We start from the raw sequence: 17553 nt of genomic DNA, 5'->3' as shown, positions 1-17553 counted from the left end.
AGGTCCTTAGAGCAGGCTCTGCCTCCAGGGGGACCCCAGAACCCGAGAACAAGCAATGAGGCCCAGGCCTAGGGGAAGGGAGGAGCCAGATGGGCTGTTTGGAGAGGAAAGCAGCCTGGCAGAGCTGTCTCCTCCCTGGCTAACGTGCCCATGCATGCAGCCTCCACCCCTGGATTTCCGAAGTGCCAGATGGAGCCTCGGGGCTGGGAGCCTCTTAGGGGAGCTTAGCTTGGGTAGGGAGCCCCTGGGCAGGGTTGTCCCCCTGGCCAGAGAGCCCCAACTCCTGGTTCCAGGCCAGTCTCCTGTGGACAGAGCACAGAGCTGGCCCCAGACCTGTGACCTCCCCTCTCCCACTGCAGACCAGGCTGGGGCCCCAACCCATTGTGGGGAAGGGAATGCCCACAGGCCTCTGCTTTTCTGGGGCTGGAGAGGTGGTGCAGGGCGGGAGTGGCAGGGGGCTCCTGCCTTGGAGACTCCATTATTCATCAGCCATGGTATCTGGTTTCTGGGTATCAGTTTCAACAAGCCAGTCCTGACTCATGAGCCTGGAGCTGGGACTGGGCTAGGGAGGGGCTCCCTCCTCAGGGAGTCAGGGGCTGGGACCTTTTGGGCCTGCTCATGGGCTATTTCAGCTCCCTATTTAGCGAGGAGATAGGAACCTCGAAGCCTGCCAAGGCCTCCTCCCTTCCCTGTGCAGGGCTCCTTTCCTCCCCTGCTCCACAGGTTCCTTGACCCTGCACTCTTGGCCCTGGGTTAGCAGGGCCCTGGCCCTCCAAGGAGGAGCCCCAGCCCTGGATGGAGAACCCAAGCAGGAGCATGATTCAGAGTGGCCAGAACCTGGTCACTCCAGTGACCTCTGGTGACCTGTCCTGGCCCAGTCCTGATGGTCTCCACTCGATGCAACGTGGCTACCCCAGACTGGTGGGCTTGGGGAACTGCCCTGTCCCCAAGGGGATGGACCTCAAGTCCCTGCTGCCCAAACCAGCACTTGACTGGTCTTCATGTCACCATGGCTTCTCTGTGCTTGAGGCTCACAGGGAGTGGTCCAGTGGGCATCCGCTGTTAGAAGAAGTTGTTTTACCTTTCCAGACCTCAGTGTCTTTGTCTGTTGAATGGAGATAGTAACGGTATCTTCTCCTTATGGTCTCTGAGAAGAGTGAACAGGATTTGGTGTGGGCCTGGCACTTAGGTGTGCTCAGAGGTTGGCCTGGGGGGGCAGCAGCAGGGGCAGGGGGCTTGGGCAACACCACCAGGCTTTGAGGTAGAAACTGACCTGCCTGGGGCCAACAAGCCAAGGTCATGGATGCTGAAGGGGATGGAGAGAAGCTGTGGACAGGCAATGGAGAAAGCTTTGTTGACCGTTGGCCACAGAAAGGGGCATCCTGGCCAAGACCTTCCTGGCCCCAGTGGCTTTCTCTGGCATGAAGCCCCTCCTTCTGTCTTCGTTCGTCCATTCGTCATCTTAGTCTACACTGAGTACCTGTGGTGGCCAGGACTGTTCTAAGTGCCAAAGATGAAGCAGGGGTCAGACAGCCAAGACTGCTAGCCTCTGGAGAGAATATTCTAGCAGGGAAAAGTGATAATCAAGAAGTGAACAAAGAAAATAATTTCAGGTCATAATATAAATAGATGCTTTGGAAGAAATGATTCAATTTAAGGGGACTGAGAGTTCCGGGGTAAGGGGGTGTCTATTTGGAGAGAAGAGTAACGGCCTCCTTGGAGAGGTAGGATTTAAATTGGGGCCCAGTGCCAGCTGTAAGGAAGATCAAGGGCACATGGTGTTCCAGAACACAGAGGAGCAGGTTCTGAGTTCAGTGAGTTGTAGGGATGAAGGAAGCCAGCATGGCGGCCCACCCTGTGGAACCGGCCAGGGGGGCAAGGTAGGAGCCAGGCCACAATTGAGATTTTATTTTAAGCAAGATGGGAAGTCACAGGAGGGTTTGGTGGGGGGTGAGGGAGTGACATGGTCAGGTTTCAGTTTTAAAAGATTTGCCTTTGGTGTGGAAAGAGGGCCACTCAGGATGTGGGAGAGGACACAGCTGTGGAAACCTCCTGGCCGGGATAGATGGATAAATTGCCGCTCCTCGCAAAACCTGCAGAGATGTCTTCCCTCCACAGAACCAGATTGAGGGGAGCTGTCTAGGGAATGGGGCTGATGACAGCGTGTCCTCCTCCCTCATGAGTACTGAGGATTGCCCCCAGGGAGGCCATTCCAGAACCCCAGAGTCAGAAGCCTGGGTGTCAGTCCTGCCTGTGGACTTCTCCGTCACTTTATCCCCCACTCGATGAGCGATGATAACAGTGCCCGCCTCCACCTCCCGGGAGTGAGTGTGAAAGCGCTTTGACGACCTACAGTGGGGACCCTGGCACCACACCCCATTCCTGGTCTGCGTCTCTCGGGCTCTGATGAGCGCCCTCTGGCGGTAGGGCACCGGAAGCTCCCGCGTGGCCTTGAGCCGGGGAAGGGTGCGGGGCGGTGGGTGCCAGCCTGGAGCAGCAGGGGCTTCGTGGAAAGCTGAGTTGGGCTGCGGGTTTGTCCCGACGCCTCGTCTCACTTTACTCCTGGGCGCACCCCAGAGACCACCCTCTCCGCCCCAGCGCACCTGCCTTCCGCCCGCCGCCTCCACCAGTGGTCACCAGCCCCACTCTGCTCCTCTGCCTGGCCTGGGCAGTGGGAGCGGGGGTCCCCCGGACTCAGGCTCTGAGCCGGGGATCTCTTGGATTGCGGGCCGGCACTAAGATGACGCTCAAGAAGGCCTCTGAGCGCCGGCTCTGTGGCTGGGACTGAGAAGTGGAGTCAGATATCCTCGGGGATGAACGGGGAGCGGGGTCCGAGCACCCCTAGGGAGATGTGATGTGTCCTTGGTCCGGTCCCCCCTCTTCTGCCACCAGCATTAAGGAAGCTCCCTCACGGGAGGGAGAAGTCCTGCGGGCTGAGGCTCTGGGGCGGGGGTCCCCAGGACTGGAGGGAGGGGTAAAGATGCCCTTTGGCCAGGGGGACCTCCTGTGCCCAGTCGTTCGCGTTGGGGGGGGTGGCGGTCACAGCAAATTGAGGGGCCCACGGGGCTGGGCGGGGCCGGCGTTCCGCAGTCAAGGTGAGGGGTATTGTCACCGGCGGGACCCCTGCCCCCGGCATCCAAGGAGGTCCCCGGGGTGGGAGGAGCCCGCTGAGCCTGGGACCTTTGCGTGGGGTGGGGGTGGGGGTCAGGGCGGGGCTGCCGGCGGGAGGCTGTTCCCCGCCCCGCGGGGTCCCCGGCGCGCTCGGCGGGCGGGCGCGGCCGCACAATGGCAGGAAGCGGGGCTCCGCGCTTTGTCCGGCGGGCGGCGCAGACCGCCGCTTCCTCCGGCCGCCATGGGGACGGGACCCGGCGTCTCCGGGCGCCGCGCGGCCTCCAGGCCGAGCCCCGGGCTCCCCTCCCGAGAGTCCGAGCCCGGCTGGGCAGGGGGTCGCGGCCGCAACGGGGAAGGCCAGGTACGGGCGCGGGGGGCCGGGCGGGGAGGCCGGGACGGGTGCTCTGTCGCTCCTCCGTGCTCGTCTCTAAGCCGATCCGGTACTCGGCGGCCCAGCCCCCTGCCCGGCGGGGCGGGGGCGGGGGGCACACCGCGGGGGTGCGGGGGGAGGAGGGGCTGGGAAGCGATGAAGGGCTGGGGGCTTGAGATGTGTCTCCCACCCTGGCACCAAGGGGACCAAGCAGCGGAGGGGACAGCCAGACCCTGGCCTTTTGTGTCTGGGGCTGACTCCGGACACACCTGTGGGTCCCAGGCCCTGCACTGGCCACCCTCCCCTTTCCTTCCTCTGCCCAGGCCCTGCCCACACCCCTCCTACTCCTGCTTCTGAGGCCATCCTGGTGGGACTGGGAAGACTGATTTCTCCACGCCCCATCCCTGGGGGAGTCAGCCTTGATCGTGCTCCCCCAAAGGCCCAGGCCCCTCTATTATTTGTAAAGTTACCGCCCATTCTCTGCCTTTGTACATGCAGTGTGACCTAGCTGTTCCATGGGATCCGCTCTCGCCTCTTTGGCTTGAGTCCTGAGAACTTTAGGCCCCGGACCCTGCTGTCCCTCCCTGGCTGGCAGGGTTGCTGCTGCCCTCAGAGAGTAGTTGGGGGCGGGGCGTGAGGGGTCAGCAAGGAGGTGGGGTCTGAGTAGACCCTGGGTCTGAGAGAAGAGGCTCAAGAGTCTGGCTTTGGGAAGGGGCTACCCTGCTTAAGTTATGGGGAGACCCCCAACCCTGGAGAGAGTTGCAGAGACCCTGGGGTTTGGGAATGGAGGTGTGTGAAGAACAGTGTGGGCTGTGCCCATCTCAGCCTCCCTCCCTGGGGCTTCTCAGAACTTCATCCTCAACCTGCTGAATACTCACCTGCTTCAGATCCTAGCCTGACTCTCACATCATCCTGGTGTCCCTGAGTCTGGGGGCTGCTGGGAGGATGGAAGGACGTCGGCCACCAGCTGGACTCTTGTTATTAAAATTAGCATTAGTATCAGTAGTAATTTCCTCCTCCAGGGGATCCTTCCAACCCAGGAATTGAACTCTTGTCTCCTGCATTGGCAGGTGGGTTCTTTACCACTGTGCCACCTATTGGTTAGTACATTCAGTTAATATTTACTTAGTGGCAAGCTGTATGCTATGCAGTGGTATTATAGGTATTATAAGTAGGAAATGGCAGCTCACTCCAATATTCTTGCCTGCAGAATTCCATGGATGGAGAAGTCTGGTGGGAGCACATGTACTGGTTAGGTTTTAAAACAAGATTGTGGTACAGAACCAAGGACTTGGACTGGAAGAGTCCCAGAGAACCACCCTCCCTAAACCCAGAACACCCACAACCTAGCATGGCTCCTGCCATGTCACCCCCCCACCCACTGTGAGGCCAGGGCCTGGGCAGCTGGTCAGTCCACAGCCCCACTGCCCAATGCCAAGCCTGGCACCAGAAAAATGAAGCTGTCAGGGAAATTGCTAGAGGCCTGGAAGGGGTCAACATGGGGCACCTGTGCCAGACTGACTGCTCAGCTGGACACAGAGGGCGAGAGGGCTGCCGAGCTGGCCGGCTGTGAGCCTCCTGGGGAGAAAGGACAAGTGCTTCCTCGGATTTGTTGTCAGGAAGAGATGCTCACTGCAGGGGTTCCTGTAGCTGCAAAGCCCTCCCTCTGTCAGGAGTGCTCTGGGGAGGTCAAGTGTGTATGTGGATGTGTGCAGAGCCATGGAGGAGAATTGGGGTTTTCACACTTTCTTTAGCAGTAGATCAGAGGGCTTCCCTGGTGACTCAGTTGGTAAAGAATCTGCCTGCAGTGCAGGAGACCCGCGTTGGCTCTCTGGGTCAGGGAGACCCCCTGGAGAAGGAATTGGCAACCTACACCAGTATTCTTGCCTGGGAAATCCCATAGACAGTGGAGCCTGGTGGGCTCCAGTCCTTGGGGTCGCAAAAGAGTCTGACACAACTAGCAACTAAACCACCACCACCAGGTCAAGTGAAGATAGAAACAGCTGTTCTGGTTGAAGGGTGCCCCTCGCCCTGCCTCAGGACCGAAGACCACACTTGAAGACCACTCAGGAAGGGAGTGGCAGTAGGGTGTACCTGGCTGTCAGGTTGCTGTCAGAAACGTGGACCATAATGCCCAGGACCCAGACCCCCTGGAACAAGTGACTTCCTCAGTCTGCCAGCTGTCATTTCTGTGTCCATATTCCTTTTTCTGTCTGATTGAAGAGTGGGAGGAACACAAGAACCAAAGCCACAAGCATCAAACTGTAGTGGATTTCCTCTTGTCTCTGTAGCCCCCCAGGCTGACCCAAGGCCAGCTGGCCCCCGCTCCTCTCTCCCTTCTCCGCTACCCAAGAAATGGTGTGAATGTGGTGAAAATGTGGGATCTGGAGCTCCATACCCTAGGTTCAAGTCCTGACTCCACTAGCTGTGTGACCTTAAACAAGTTGTTTAACCTCTCTGAGCCTCACTTTCCTCTTCTGTAAAATACAGACAATCCTAGCCCCTACCTTCTGGGATGAGGAACCCTCAGTGCAGCCCCGGGCACATGACAATCATGTTATAAATGATCAGACATTTTCAGCTTCCTCTTCTTTCCTGTCTTTGGCCATTTTCTCTGCTGTCTAGGCCATCTTTACCCTGTCTGTCATCTTCAAAATTCCTAATTGGGGGACTTTCCTGGTGGTCCGGTAGCTGAGACCCTGTGCTCCCGGTGCAGGGGGTCCAGGTTCAATTCCTGGTCAGGGAACTAGATCCCACGTGCCACAAACTAAAGAGCTGCGTGCCACAGCTAAAGAGCCTGTGTGCGGCAACCAAGACCCGGCACAGCCAAAGAAATAAACAAATATTAAAGGGAAAATCCCTGGGACTTCCCTGGTGGTTCAGTGGTCAAGAATTCCATCCCAGGGGGCGTGGGTTTGATCCCTGTTCAGGGAGGGAAGATCCTATGTGCTTTGGGCTGAAAAACCAAAACACAGAACAGAAGGAATATTGTAACCAATAAAGACTAAAGAAGGTGCTTGATCAGGCTCCCTCCAGCCCAAATCTCCTGTGGTCCTCTGTCATGTTACTTAATAATCAAATCAGTACTTATTGAACGGCTAGGAGGAGATAGTCAGTGAACCTGAAAGACCGAAACTGCCGTCCTTGCAGAGCTGATCGGGTGTTAGGCTGATAGGCAGCAAAGTGAGACACACAGGCTGCCTGCCAGTGGAAGGTGTTAAGGAGAGAAAGCAGGGGCAGGGAGTGAATGTGGCGGAATGTAACCTTAGAAGGGGAAGATGGTGACTTTTGAGTGAAGGTCTGCAAGAAGGGAGGTGGCTGGTTATTTCAGTGTCTGGAGGAAAGCGTTTCAGGCTGAGGGATTAGCAGATGCCAAGGCTCAGAGGTGGGGCACTTCTGAAGAAGCATGTCTGAGAAGGCAGGAGGAGGGACTTCCCTGGTGGTCCAGTGGCCAAGACTCTGCTCTCCCAGTACAGGGGTCCTGGATTCAATCCCTGGTCAGGGAACTAAGATCCTGCATGCCACAACTAAAGACCCTGAGTGCTACGACTAAAGACCCTGCACAGACAAATAAATATATGCATGCTCAGTGGCTCAGTCATGTCCAACCCTTTCTGGCCCCATGGACTGTAGTCTGCCAGGCTCCCCTGTCCATGGGATTTTCCAGGCAAAAGTACTGGAGTTGGTTTCCACTTCGTGTTCTAGAAGATCATCCCGACCCAGGGATCAAACCTGTGTTTCTCGCGTCTCCTGCATTGGCAGGTGGGTTCTTTACCACTAGCGCCACCTGGGAAGCCCAATAAAAGAGAAGGCGGAGGCCGGTGGGTGGGGGCAGTGTAAGGAGCTAGGAGAACAGGACAGGAGGCCCCCGAGGTCACCTGCCTTGGTGGGAGACGGGAAGCCCTTGCAGGGTTTTGAGGAGGTCCATGTGACTCCTCTTTGAACTGGGTCCACTGCGGCTCCTCATGGAGAACAGACTGGGGTCAAGGATGGGTGTTAGGGTGACCAGCTCTGGGTCACCCCGTCATCCTGCCAAGAGGCTATGGGAGCTAAGCTGGCCTGGAGAGTGTGGTCTGTTTGAAACTATGGATATTAGGGGTGGAGCCTGAAGACATGTTAGACTGCCTGGATGATGAGTAACAGAAGGATCACAGGTGACCCCAAGGTTTTTGGCCTAATATGTTATTTTCCTGGGGTTGCCAAAACAAGTCAGGGTGGCTTTAGAACAACAGAAGTTTATTCTCTGGGTTCTGGGGCCAAAAGTCCCGAAATTAAGATGTGGTCAGATCGTTCTCCCTTGGAAGTTACCAGAGGAGGACTCTCCCTTGCTTCCTCCAGCTTCTGGCACCTCCTGGTGTTCCTCAGTATTCCCTGGCTTGTAGAAGCATGACTCCAGTCGCTGCCTCTGTTGTCACACTATGTGTCCCCTCTCTGTGTCTCTTCTCTTCTTATAAGGATACCAGTCATATGGTTACTCCATACTCTATCCTGTGTGATTACAGACCCCATTGTGACCTCAGCTTAGCTAATGACATCTGTAATGATCCTCTTTCCATCAAGGGCATATTCTGTGGTGCTGGGGGTTAGGACTGAACCTATCTTTTTTAAAAAAAAAAAAAAACAAAAAACTATTTGCTGTGCCACCTGGCTTGTGAGATTCTAGTTCCCCAATCAGGCCTTCCCAGGTAGCTCAGTGGTAAAGAATCTACCTGCCAGTTTAGGAGATACAAGTTCGATTCCTGGGTCTGGAAGATCCCGTGGAGAAGGAATTGGCAACCCACTCCAGTATTCTTGCCTGGAGAATCCCATGGACAGAGGAGCCTGATGGGCTACATACAGTTCATGGGGTCACAAAGAGTTGGACATGACTTAGTAAGTAAACAACAACAAGAGCAGTTCCCCAACCAGGGATTGAATCCAGGCCCATGGCTGTGAAAGCACCAAGTCCTAACCCCTGGACCACCAGGGAATACCCTGAACCTGCCTTTTTGAGGGACATAATTCAACTCATAACATCAGCATAGCCAGAAGGTGTTGCCAGTAATCGAGATGGGTAGAGCCATGTGGAAAATTTCAGGAGCTCATGTGAGGACCTTTTAAGTTTGAGATGCTTGTTGGGGTCCAGGAGGAGGATGGAGAAGGTGTGTCCAGAGTCTTGGGCCTGGACAGATCACCTGGGAGCCCTCCCCAGGACAGTGGGTGTGGGTAAAATGAGGAGGGGTCCACGGATGGGGAGAGAGAAGGAAGCAGGCAAGGGGGCTGAGAGGGGAGGGAATAGGCAAGTCTTGGGTCCTGGGAGCCAAGGAAGAAACGATTTCCAAGAGACCATGTCAAATGCTGGGCCCTGGGAGAACAGGCAAGAGGACTTCGAAGTGTGGATGTCAGCAGAGACCTTAGAAGAGCAAATTGGGGAGGGAGCAGAATTCATGGGAGAGGGTCTGAGAGAAAATGGAAGCATTCGAAAATCTCCGGTTGCAACCAGCATAGTAATAGTTTGATTTAGGCAAAAGCCATCGGTGAGGACCAAAGCCCTGGAGTGTGCAATCACTGGAGAGCAAGCTATCTCAAATTATCACCCCAGGACCACCTACTCGTTGGTGGTTTAGTGGCTAAGTCATGTCCAACTCTTTGCGACCCCATGGACCATAGCCTGCCAGGCTCCCCAGTCCATGGGCTTTTCCAGGCAAGAATACTGGAGTGGTTTGCCATTTCCTTCTCCAGGGGATCTCCCGACCCAGGGATTGAACCTGGGTCACCTGCATTGCAGGCAGATTCTTTACCACTAAGCCACCAGAGAAGCCCTGTATCTACTCATTACAGAGAGAGAACACGCCTTTACAGAATACAGTGAGGGGATGTCCTTGGTAGTCCAGTGGTTAAGAATCCACTTTCCAATACAGGGGACAGGAGTTTGATCCCTGGTCAGGGAACTAAGATCCCACATGTAGCAGGGCAACTAAGCCTGTCAACCGCAACTAAGACCCGGCACAGCCAAATAAGTAAATATTAAAGCAAACAAATAAACAAGATACAGTGAGATCCCCAGATGGTCTGGCACTCGGGCACACTGAGGAAGGCATAATCCACTTTCTGTCGTCCCTGCCCATATGCTCATCTTTAAACTATGCGAGAAGAATCAATGCTTTTGAGCTATGGTGTTGGAGAAGACTTTTGAGAGTCCCTTGGACTGCAAGATCAAACCCGTCAATCCTAAAGGAAATCAATCCTGAATATTCTTTAGAAGGACTGATGCTAAAGCTGAAGCTCCCAATATTTTGGCCACTTGATGCCGAAGAGCTGACTCATTGGAAAAGACCCTGAATCTCAGAAAGATTGAAGGCAGGAAGTGAAGGGGATGACAGAGTATGAGATGGTTGGTTAGCATCACTAACTCAATGGATATGAGTTTGAGCAGGCCCCAGGAGATGGTGAAGGACAGGGAAGCCTGGCGTGCTACAGTCCATGGGGTCACAAAGAGTTGGACACAACTGAGCAACTGAACGACAGCAAACTATGTGAGACTCCCAGACAAACCCAGAAGCAGGGACTTTCTGCAAAACTGCTGGCCTGGCTGCTTCAATGTCCTGAAAGACAGGATGGAAAATGTGGGACATTCATTCATTCTTTTTTTTTATTTTTTAAATATATATATTTTATTTATTTATTTAGCTGTTATTGGTTCTTATTTGCATCCCTCAGGATCTTTGATCTTCATTGAGGCATGCAGGATCTTTAGTTTTGGCATGTGAACTCTTAGTTGTGGCATGTGGTATCTACTTTCTGACCAGGAATCAAACCCAGGCCCCCTGCATTGGGAGCTTGGAGTCTTAGCCACTGAACCACTAGGGAAGTCCCAGGGCATTCATTCTTTTTTTTTTTTTTTAATTTTTTTTCTTTTTTTTAAAATTTTTATAAAAAAAATTTTTTTCATTTTTAGAAAAAAGTAATTAAAAAATAAAAAGAAAATTATTCTTTTTTTTTCTTTTGTTTTTTATTTTATTTTTTTTTAATTTTTATTTTTTTTACAAACCCTTGTGTCGAGGGAGGGCATTCATTCTTAAAGGGATAAACAAACACAGCGAAATGTACATTCATATGAACCTTGATTGGATACCACGTGGGGAAAAAAATCTGTGAAGCACATTATTTAGACACTTGTGGAAACGCCAGGGTAGACTAAAGTTGTACAAAGTATCATTGCTGAGTTTCCCCGAGTGTGACACACATAGAGCTGTGTGGGGTTTTGCACAAGAACATCTGTGCTCCCAGGTGGTGTCGATTTCCTCACCAGGGGAGGGGTGTCATGAGCAGTATGGCAAATGTGAATGACTGGCGGCACTGGAAGGGTGTGTAGATGTCCTTGTACTATTCTTATCACTTTCTGTAGGTTTGAATTATTTTAAAACAAAAAGTTGAGGGAAAATAAAATAAAGGGTAATGGAAGGAGAGAACAGGAACTGGTGGTTATGGATGCCTGGTTTTACAGAGTTTAGTTATAAGTGGAGGGGGAGCTGGAGCTGGAGAATCAGGTTGGTTTGCCCATGGGAACGATCTGGTGAGAGGTGGGTCTCAGTGAGAGGCGGGTCTCGATGGAAAGCTGGTCTGGGATTTGGGCAGGGTGAAGCCTCCACAGCCCAGGATGGGTGGGTGGCTGTGGTGGTTGGGGCTCATGGAGTGCCTTCTGGTGGCTTCTGTTTCCCTGGAAAAGTAGGCAGTGGGTCAGTGGGGAGTGAGTTTGGGATGCTTAGGGGATGGAGGAGATAGGAAGGTCATCCATGGGAGTGGGGATGAGAGCAGACTGGAGCGAATGGGTAAATCTGAGGGCACGTCACTAAGCAATGGCCCATGGGTCCCACATAGGCACCCAGATGCCAGCATCATTCCCTGACTCCTCCATAAGCCCCTCCACACCTTGACTTAGAAATCCAGGGTGGTCAGCTGTTCGGGGGCTGCACAGGTCATAGAATTGAGGGCAGAGGCCCTGGGCATGGAGGACAGGGAGGCATTCTGTTTGAAGACACTGAGTTGGGCAAACTGACAGGCAGCCCCAGCTTCACTTTTTGGGGCCCTTTCTGCCTGTGTTCCGGAAGAGGCCCTGGGAGCACCTGCTTTATGGTTACTTACTCGGCGCTGTTTCTTGTGGGTGGGGCTTTGCTTTCTCTGCATCCCCTAGAATGGACACCTTGTAGGTACTTGGGAAACACATGATGGGTGGAACGTGGATGTTTGGACATGACAAGCAGCCACTGTAGGGCCAGGGGCCCCATGTACCACAGGAGTCTGGGTCCATCCTGCCCCTATCCTTTTCCACACAGGTATGCCACCACGCCGACTGCCAGCAGCTGCACCACCGGGGCCCCCTCAACCTCTGTGAGGCCTGTGACAGCAAGTTCCACAGCGCCATGCATTATGATGGGCACGTCCGCTTCGACCTGCCCCCCCAAGGTGAGCACAGGGAGGAGCCAGTCCCTAGAGCCCTTGCCTGGGGGCACAAGGTCCTGGTAACTGTAGGCCTTGTGACAAGGCCATGAGAAGGACACAAGTCAACTGTGAACAATGAAACCCAAATCCACTGCTGCCCCTTTTGTTCCACAAATGTTTTTTTTTTTTTAACATTTGTACTGAGGTATAGCTGATTAACAGGGATTCCCAGGTGGTGCTAGTGGTAAAGAACTCACCTGCTAATGCAGGAGACAGACACAGGTTCGATTCCTGGGTTGGGAAGATCCCCTGGAGGAGGCCACGGCAACCCACTTCAGTATTCTTGCCTGGAGAATCCCATGGACAGAGGAGCCTGGCGGGCTATAGTCCATGGGGTTGCAAAGAGTCAGACATGACTGAAGCAACTTAATATGCATGCACGCATGCATAGCCAATTAACAATGTTGGGATAGTTTCAGATGAACAGGGAAGGGACTCAGTCATACATATATATGTATCCATTCTCCCCCAAACCTTCCTTGCTTCCAGGCTGCCATATAACACTGAGCAGAGTTCCCTGTGCTATACAATAGGTCCTTGTTGGTATGCATTTTAAATACAGCCGTGTGTACATGTCCATCCCAAACTCCCTAACTATCCCTTCCTGCCATCCTCCCCCCTGCCAGTTTTTTAATAAGAGGAAAAGTTGGGGACTGGCCCTGCTCGAGGGCCAGCCTGTCTCCTCTAGGGGCCAGATCCTTCTCGATGGACCTGCCCCTGCCCCTGCCCAGGCCAGCATGGAGAAATCCCTTCCATCTTCTCCTCCAGGCAGGGGATTTCTGGGCAGATCCTCCAGCCGGGCGGCCAGTGGGCAGAGGCAGTGGGAGGTGGGATGGGCAGGTCAGAAGGAACTTGCCGCAGGAAACAAGAAACCTCTCCTGCTGAACAGGCACCTGGCCCAGTCCCACTGCCCAGCTGACTGTGCTGAGGTGGCTTTGTCTCCTTCCCCAGATGGTCAGAGGGACAAAAGGACTGTTCCCCAGGGCCCCCTGGGACTTTGGGTGTGGTCACAGTGGTGACCTGCAAGAAAGGGGAGGGGGGAGGGAACACCTGCAAGAAAGAGCCATGGACTTTGGTCCGTCCCTGCAACAATCTTAGAGGCAGCGCTTCTTTATGCCCATTTCATAGATGGGTAAACTGAGGTGGATTTGTACTGGGAGCAGGGCATCACCCAGAGTGTCATTCCGGGGCCCTTGTGTCTTTCTGAGTCTGGGGATGGATAAATGATAAGCAGTGACTGACGACTCTTCACAGAACTGAGGGGCCCTGGCTTTTTAGGGAGGTGGGGTCCCAGGGTCTGTAGACGGCTTTGGTTCCTCTGGAGACTGACGTGTTAGAAGACTAAGAAAGGGACTGGGGACAGGGAGGCAGGCAAAGCCCCGCTCCCACTTTACTCCACAGGCTCTGTCCTGGCTCGGAACGTGTCCACCCGGTCATGCCCTCCGCGCACCAGCCCTGCCGTGGACTTGGAGGAGGAGGAGGAGAGCTATATGGATGGCAAGGGGTAGGTGAGGGGTTGATGGGCAAAGCAGACACCTGGGAGCTCCCAAGGCTGGGTGTCAGGTCACAGATCTAGGGACCAGAGACCCCCTCCTAGCCCCTGCTGCTGCCCAGATTCCTGGAGGGTGAGCCTGTAGGACTTCTGGGAGCAGACTCCAGCTGTCTAGGGACCCTGGGTATGACTCCTGGATTGGCCACTAGGGGGTGCAAGCTCCTTGTGCGCCCCTCCCCACCTCCACCCCTGCTTGCCTGAGCCAGCTGGAGTTACCTGGCCACCTACAGTCAGCAGGGGGTGGGTCACCAGCTGGGGCATACCCACCCTGACGAGAGCCCACCCACACCTCCAGCCTCTGCCCTGACTGGCTTCCTTGCAGGGACCGAAAGAGCACAGGCCTGAAACTCTCCAAGAAGAAAGCCAGGAGAAGACATACAGATGTAAGGAGCCCCCAGGCTGGCAGATCAGGCCCCCCCGACCCCAGCCTCTGCCTCTCCTGGGCCCTTTCCATTCCCGAGGCTGGGCCTGTCTGCTCTGAATACCAGGACCAGGGATGGGGTGTGGAGTGAGGTGTGTCTCTCTGTTACCGCCCAGCCCTGCAGCCCGGTTCTGCCCACCTTAGACCAGATGGGGGGTGCTCCAGGAACTCCTGCCTCCAGCAGGAGGGCTGCCGGGGGCCTCCTTGGGATAGAAAAGGACAGGGAGATCCCTGTGCTCACCAGGACCCTGGGGTGGGGAGGGGAGGGCGCGAGGGGTGCAGATGCTGAGATGCATGTCCACTCAGGACCCAAGCAAGGAGTGCTTCACCCTGAAATTTGACCTGAACGTGGACATTGAGACGGAGATTGTACCAGCCATGAAGAAGAAGTCTCTGGGGTAGGTCTCGATGGGGCTGAGGGGAGAAGGGAGCTGGGGGGCAGGTGTGGCCTCAGCAGGTATAACTGTGTGTCTGTATGGTGGCCTGTAAACAAGTGTGTCCTTCCCCATGGGCACCCCACTCATGTGCAGTGAGGGCCTGGCAGCCATGCTTGAATGGACGTGACCCACCCCTGGGGCGTGGACTGGCATGTGACAGGGTCTGCCCTGGTGTGTCAACACGAACGTGTGAGAGCGAGGGTGTGTTGGCTTGTGTATACACGTGTGAACCTCCTATTCGTGTGTGCATGTATGAACCTGGGTGTGATCCCCTGGGGTCTCCCTTTTCCTTTGGGGGGGTGGGGGTTCATGTGATGGCTCTGGGTAGGGTGAGGGGTTCATGTGATGGCCCCCAACACACACACATCCTGTCCTGGGGCAGGGAGGTGCTGCTGCCAGTATTTGAAAGGAAGGGCATTGCACTGGGCAAAGTGGACATCTACCTGGACCAGTCCAACACGCCCCTGTCCCTCACCTTTGAGGCCTACAGGTTTGGGGGACACTACCTGCGGGTCAAAGGTGAGCAGGGGAGCTGGGATGCGACTGGGTCCTCTGGGGAGGGTGTTGTTTCCCAGCTCAGGTTCCCGTTGGCCATGCTCATTACCATACAGGTGTCTCTGCCTGGCGGCAGTGCCGGGTGCGGGCAGGGTGGGGCTTGGGGGGAGGGCAGCCAGGCCTTGGTTTGGATCCTCCCGGGAGAGAGAGGACAGGGGCCTCATCCTCCACTGGCCTGGGTTTTGAGGACCTCTACTTGTCCCCGCATGCCTCCCCAGCCAAGCCAGGGGATGAGGGGAAGGTGGAACAGGGGGTGAAGGACTCCAAGTCCCTGAGTCTGCCGATCCTGCGGCAAGCCGGGGCTGGGCCCCCAGCCCAAGAGCGCGTGGACCCCCAGAGCCGCCGGGAGAGCCTGGATATCCTGGTGAGGAGGGGCTGTGTCAGGGCTTGAGGTGGGGAAGGGCCAGAGGGGAGGTCACCTGGGCCTCTTGCTGCTTCTGCTGGGGGCTTTCCTCCCCCTTCTATGAAATGGGGCTGGCTCGGGGGGGATCTAACCCACTGCAGGGGGATGGGCCTGGGAATTCTGAGTGTTCATGCACAAGGAGTCTGAGCATGTGTGTCCAAGCAGACATTGTGTGGGGAGCGAAGCTGTGTGTCACTGGCTGTGTTCGTGAGCGTTCGTCAGGGATCCACTTGGACGTGGGTTTCTAAGTGCACCCAAGTGTGTGACTCTGTATTCTCCCACGTGCTTTATGCTGCTGGTTGGGGTTGGCGGTGGGGGGAGGCATGGCCCAGGGGCGCCTCTCTGGACCTTCCAGCCCCCAGGGCATGTGTAGGTCTCAGGAGATCACAGGGTGGGGGAATGCAGAGACCCTCCTGCATCCCAGGTGGGTTTGAGGTCCTGGAAATGTGTGATGGGGTGGGGCCATGGGGATCAGAGTGGACCTGCCTCTTGACCATTGCTTCCCGGCCAGGCCCCTGGTCGCCGACGCAAGAACATGTCAGAGTTCCTAGGGGAGGCAGGCATCCCTGGGCAGGAGCCCCCCACACCGTCCAGCTGCTCTCTGCCCAGCAGCAGTGGCAGCAGCAGCAGCAGCAGTGGCAGTGACAGCTGGAAGAACCGGGCGGCTAGTCGCTTCAGTGGCTTCTTCAGCTCAGGCCCCAGCACCAGTGCCTATGGCCGGGTATGTGGGCCCGGGTACCCAGGGGCAGGGCAGCTGGCTGACCCCTGACCCTGACCAGGGGTCTCCTCTCAGGAGATGGACAAGATGGAGCAGCTGGAGGGCAAGCTGCATGCCTACGGCCTCTTCGGGCTGCCCAGGCTGCCCCGAAGGCTGCGCTTTGACCATGACTCCTGGGAGGAAGAAGGTGATGAAGAGGAGGATGAAGACGACGCTGGACTGCAGCTCGAGGACAGCTGGCGGGAGCTCATTGACGGGCACGAGGTGGGTGCCACCCGCCTGCCCACAGCTCCCCCCTCCTCAGGGAAAGGGGGGCAGTATTGCCCCTGCCCCACTCCATGGGGCCCTTCCTAGGGTGGTAGGATGTTCCATGAACAGCCCTGCCAGGCTGCTGTCATCATTAACCAGCTTTGGAGGGACTCAGGCAAGGTGAAAGTGTGGTGTGCCACTTGGCTGGCCCAGAACTTGGGGGGGCCACTGTGTCTCAAATGGGACAAAAGGTTGCGTGCGGGACCACTCCACCTGCTCCCCTGATCTGGCCACCCCGGGGCTCCTGGAGACACCCTGCCCTCCCCACAGAAGCTGACCCGGCGGCAGTGCCACCAGCAGGAGGCAGTCTGGGAGCTCCTGCACACGGAGGCCTCCTACATTAAGAAGCTGCGGGTGATCACCAACGTGAGTGTGGGGCCCAGAGCCACCCCGCCTCCCTGCCCACCCCCACACCCGCCGTGGCCTCCTCTGGGTGTCCCTGAGCAGAGTTTGGACCTTTGCAGAAGGAGCAGGTGCCAAGCAACAAAGGGGGAGGAGAGTGGGGGCAGGCCACACCCCAGCGTGGAGGTGATTCCCTGGGGCCCCAGGGCATTGGGAGGGGGCTTGGGGCAAGTCTGCTGGGTTGAGCTGAGTAACCCAGACCTCATCCTTTCACTCATCCACTCAACGGCTGTTTCTAAACACCTGCTGTATGCCAGGTGTCCAGCAGCGCACACCCTAGATGTGGAGACAGGATGGGTAGGCACGGGGGTGGAGGTGGGGTGTAGGGACTTTGACCTGGGGGAGCATCTGTCCTGGGCTTGTGGGCTCAAGGAAGACACCCTCTGGGCAGAAACCAGAGAGAGCCAGGGCAGAGCTGGAGGAGAGAGTTCCAGGTGTGGCGGCCAGGGCAGTATCCCAGAGCGGCGCTCAAGGTGGGGCCTGGGTAGGGGGACCCCCAGCTGGGCCATGGAACTGGGTCTTTTCTCAAAGGGTGAACCCTCTCTGTCCCAGGCTGCCTCAGGGCCTCCCAGGATGGGGAAGGGGTGAAGGGAGCCTCAGAGGCTGGGTGGGGCATCGGGACAGGGACCCCCCCCCCCCGACTCCAGACGCAGTGCTCCTTGCCCCGCAGCTGTTCCTGTGCTGCCTCCTGAACCTGCAAGAGTCTGGACTGCTGTGTGAGGTGCCGCGCGGGGCTGGGGTGGGGGCTGTCCCAGGAAGTAACGGAGTGGGGAGGGGCTAAAGCCAGGGAGGGG

General features: G+C 56.1%; 1 protein-coding gene across 5 annotated transcripts in view; it reads left to right on the top strand.

The window, feature by feature from the left end:
• The window catches only part of PLEKHG5 (pleckstrin homology and RhoGEF domain containing G5), a 31564-nt gene that overhangs the window by 8400 nt on the left and 5611 nt on the right, over positions 1-17553 (top strand). For 2 of the 5 annotated variants that reach the window (XM_055419444.2, XM_055419447.2), the window contains 10 exons: positions 11797-11926; positions 13364-13466; positions 13837-13897; positions 14242-14333; positions 14755-14891; positions 15146-15291; positions 15842-16051; positions 16124-16312; positions 16628-16723; positions 17430-17480. In XM_055419444.2, the coding sequence (XP_055275419.2) occupies positions 11797-11926; positions 13364-13466; positions 13837-13897; positions 14242-14333; positions 14755-14891; positions 15146-15291; positions 15842-16051; positions 16124-16312; positions 16628-16723; positions 17430-17480 (1215 nt within the window). Of the gene's footprint in view, positions 1-3308; positions 3473-11796; positions 11927-13363; positions 13467-13836; positions 13898-14241; positions 14334-14754; positions 14892-15145; positions 15292-15841; positions 16052-16123; positions 16313-16627; positions 16724-17429; positions 17481-17553 lie in introns of those variants that run through there. The other 3 variants (XM_055419446.2, XM_055419442.2, XM_055419441.2) reach the window with 3 other exon arrangements.

Source organism: Moschus berezovskii, chromosome 17, assembly GCF_049115385.1.
Source record: "Moschus berezovskii isolate FMDL1 chromosome 17, NW_MosBer_1.0, whole genome shotgun sequence".
Lineage (NCBI taxonomy): Eukaryota > Metazoa > Chordata > Mammalia > Artiodactyla > Moschidae > Moschus > Moschus berezovskii.
This window is presented reverse-complemented; position numbering and strand designations above follow the sequence as displayed.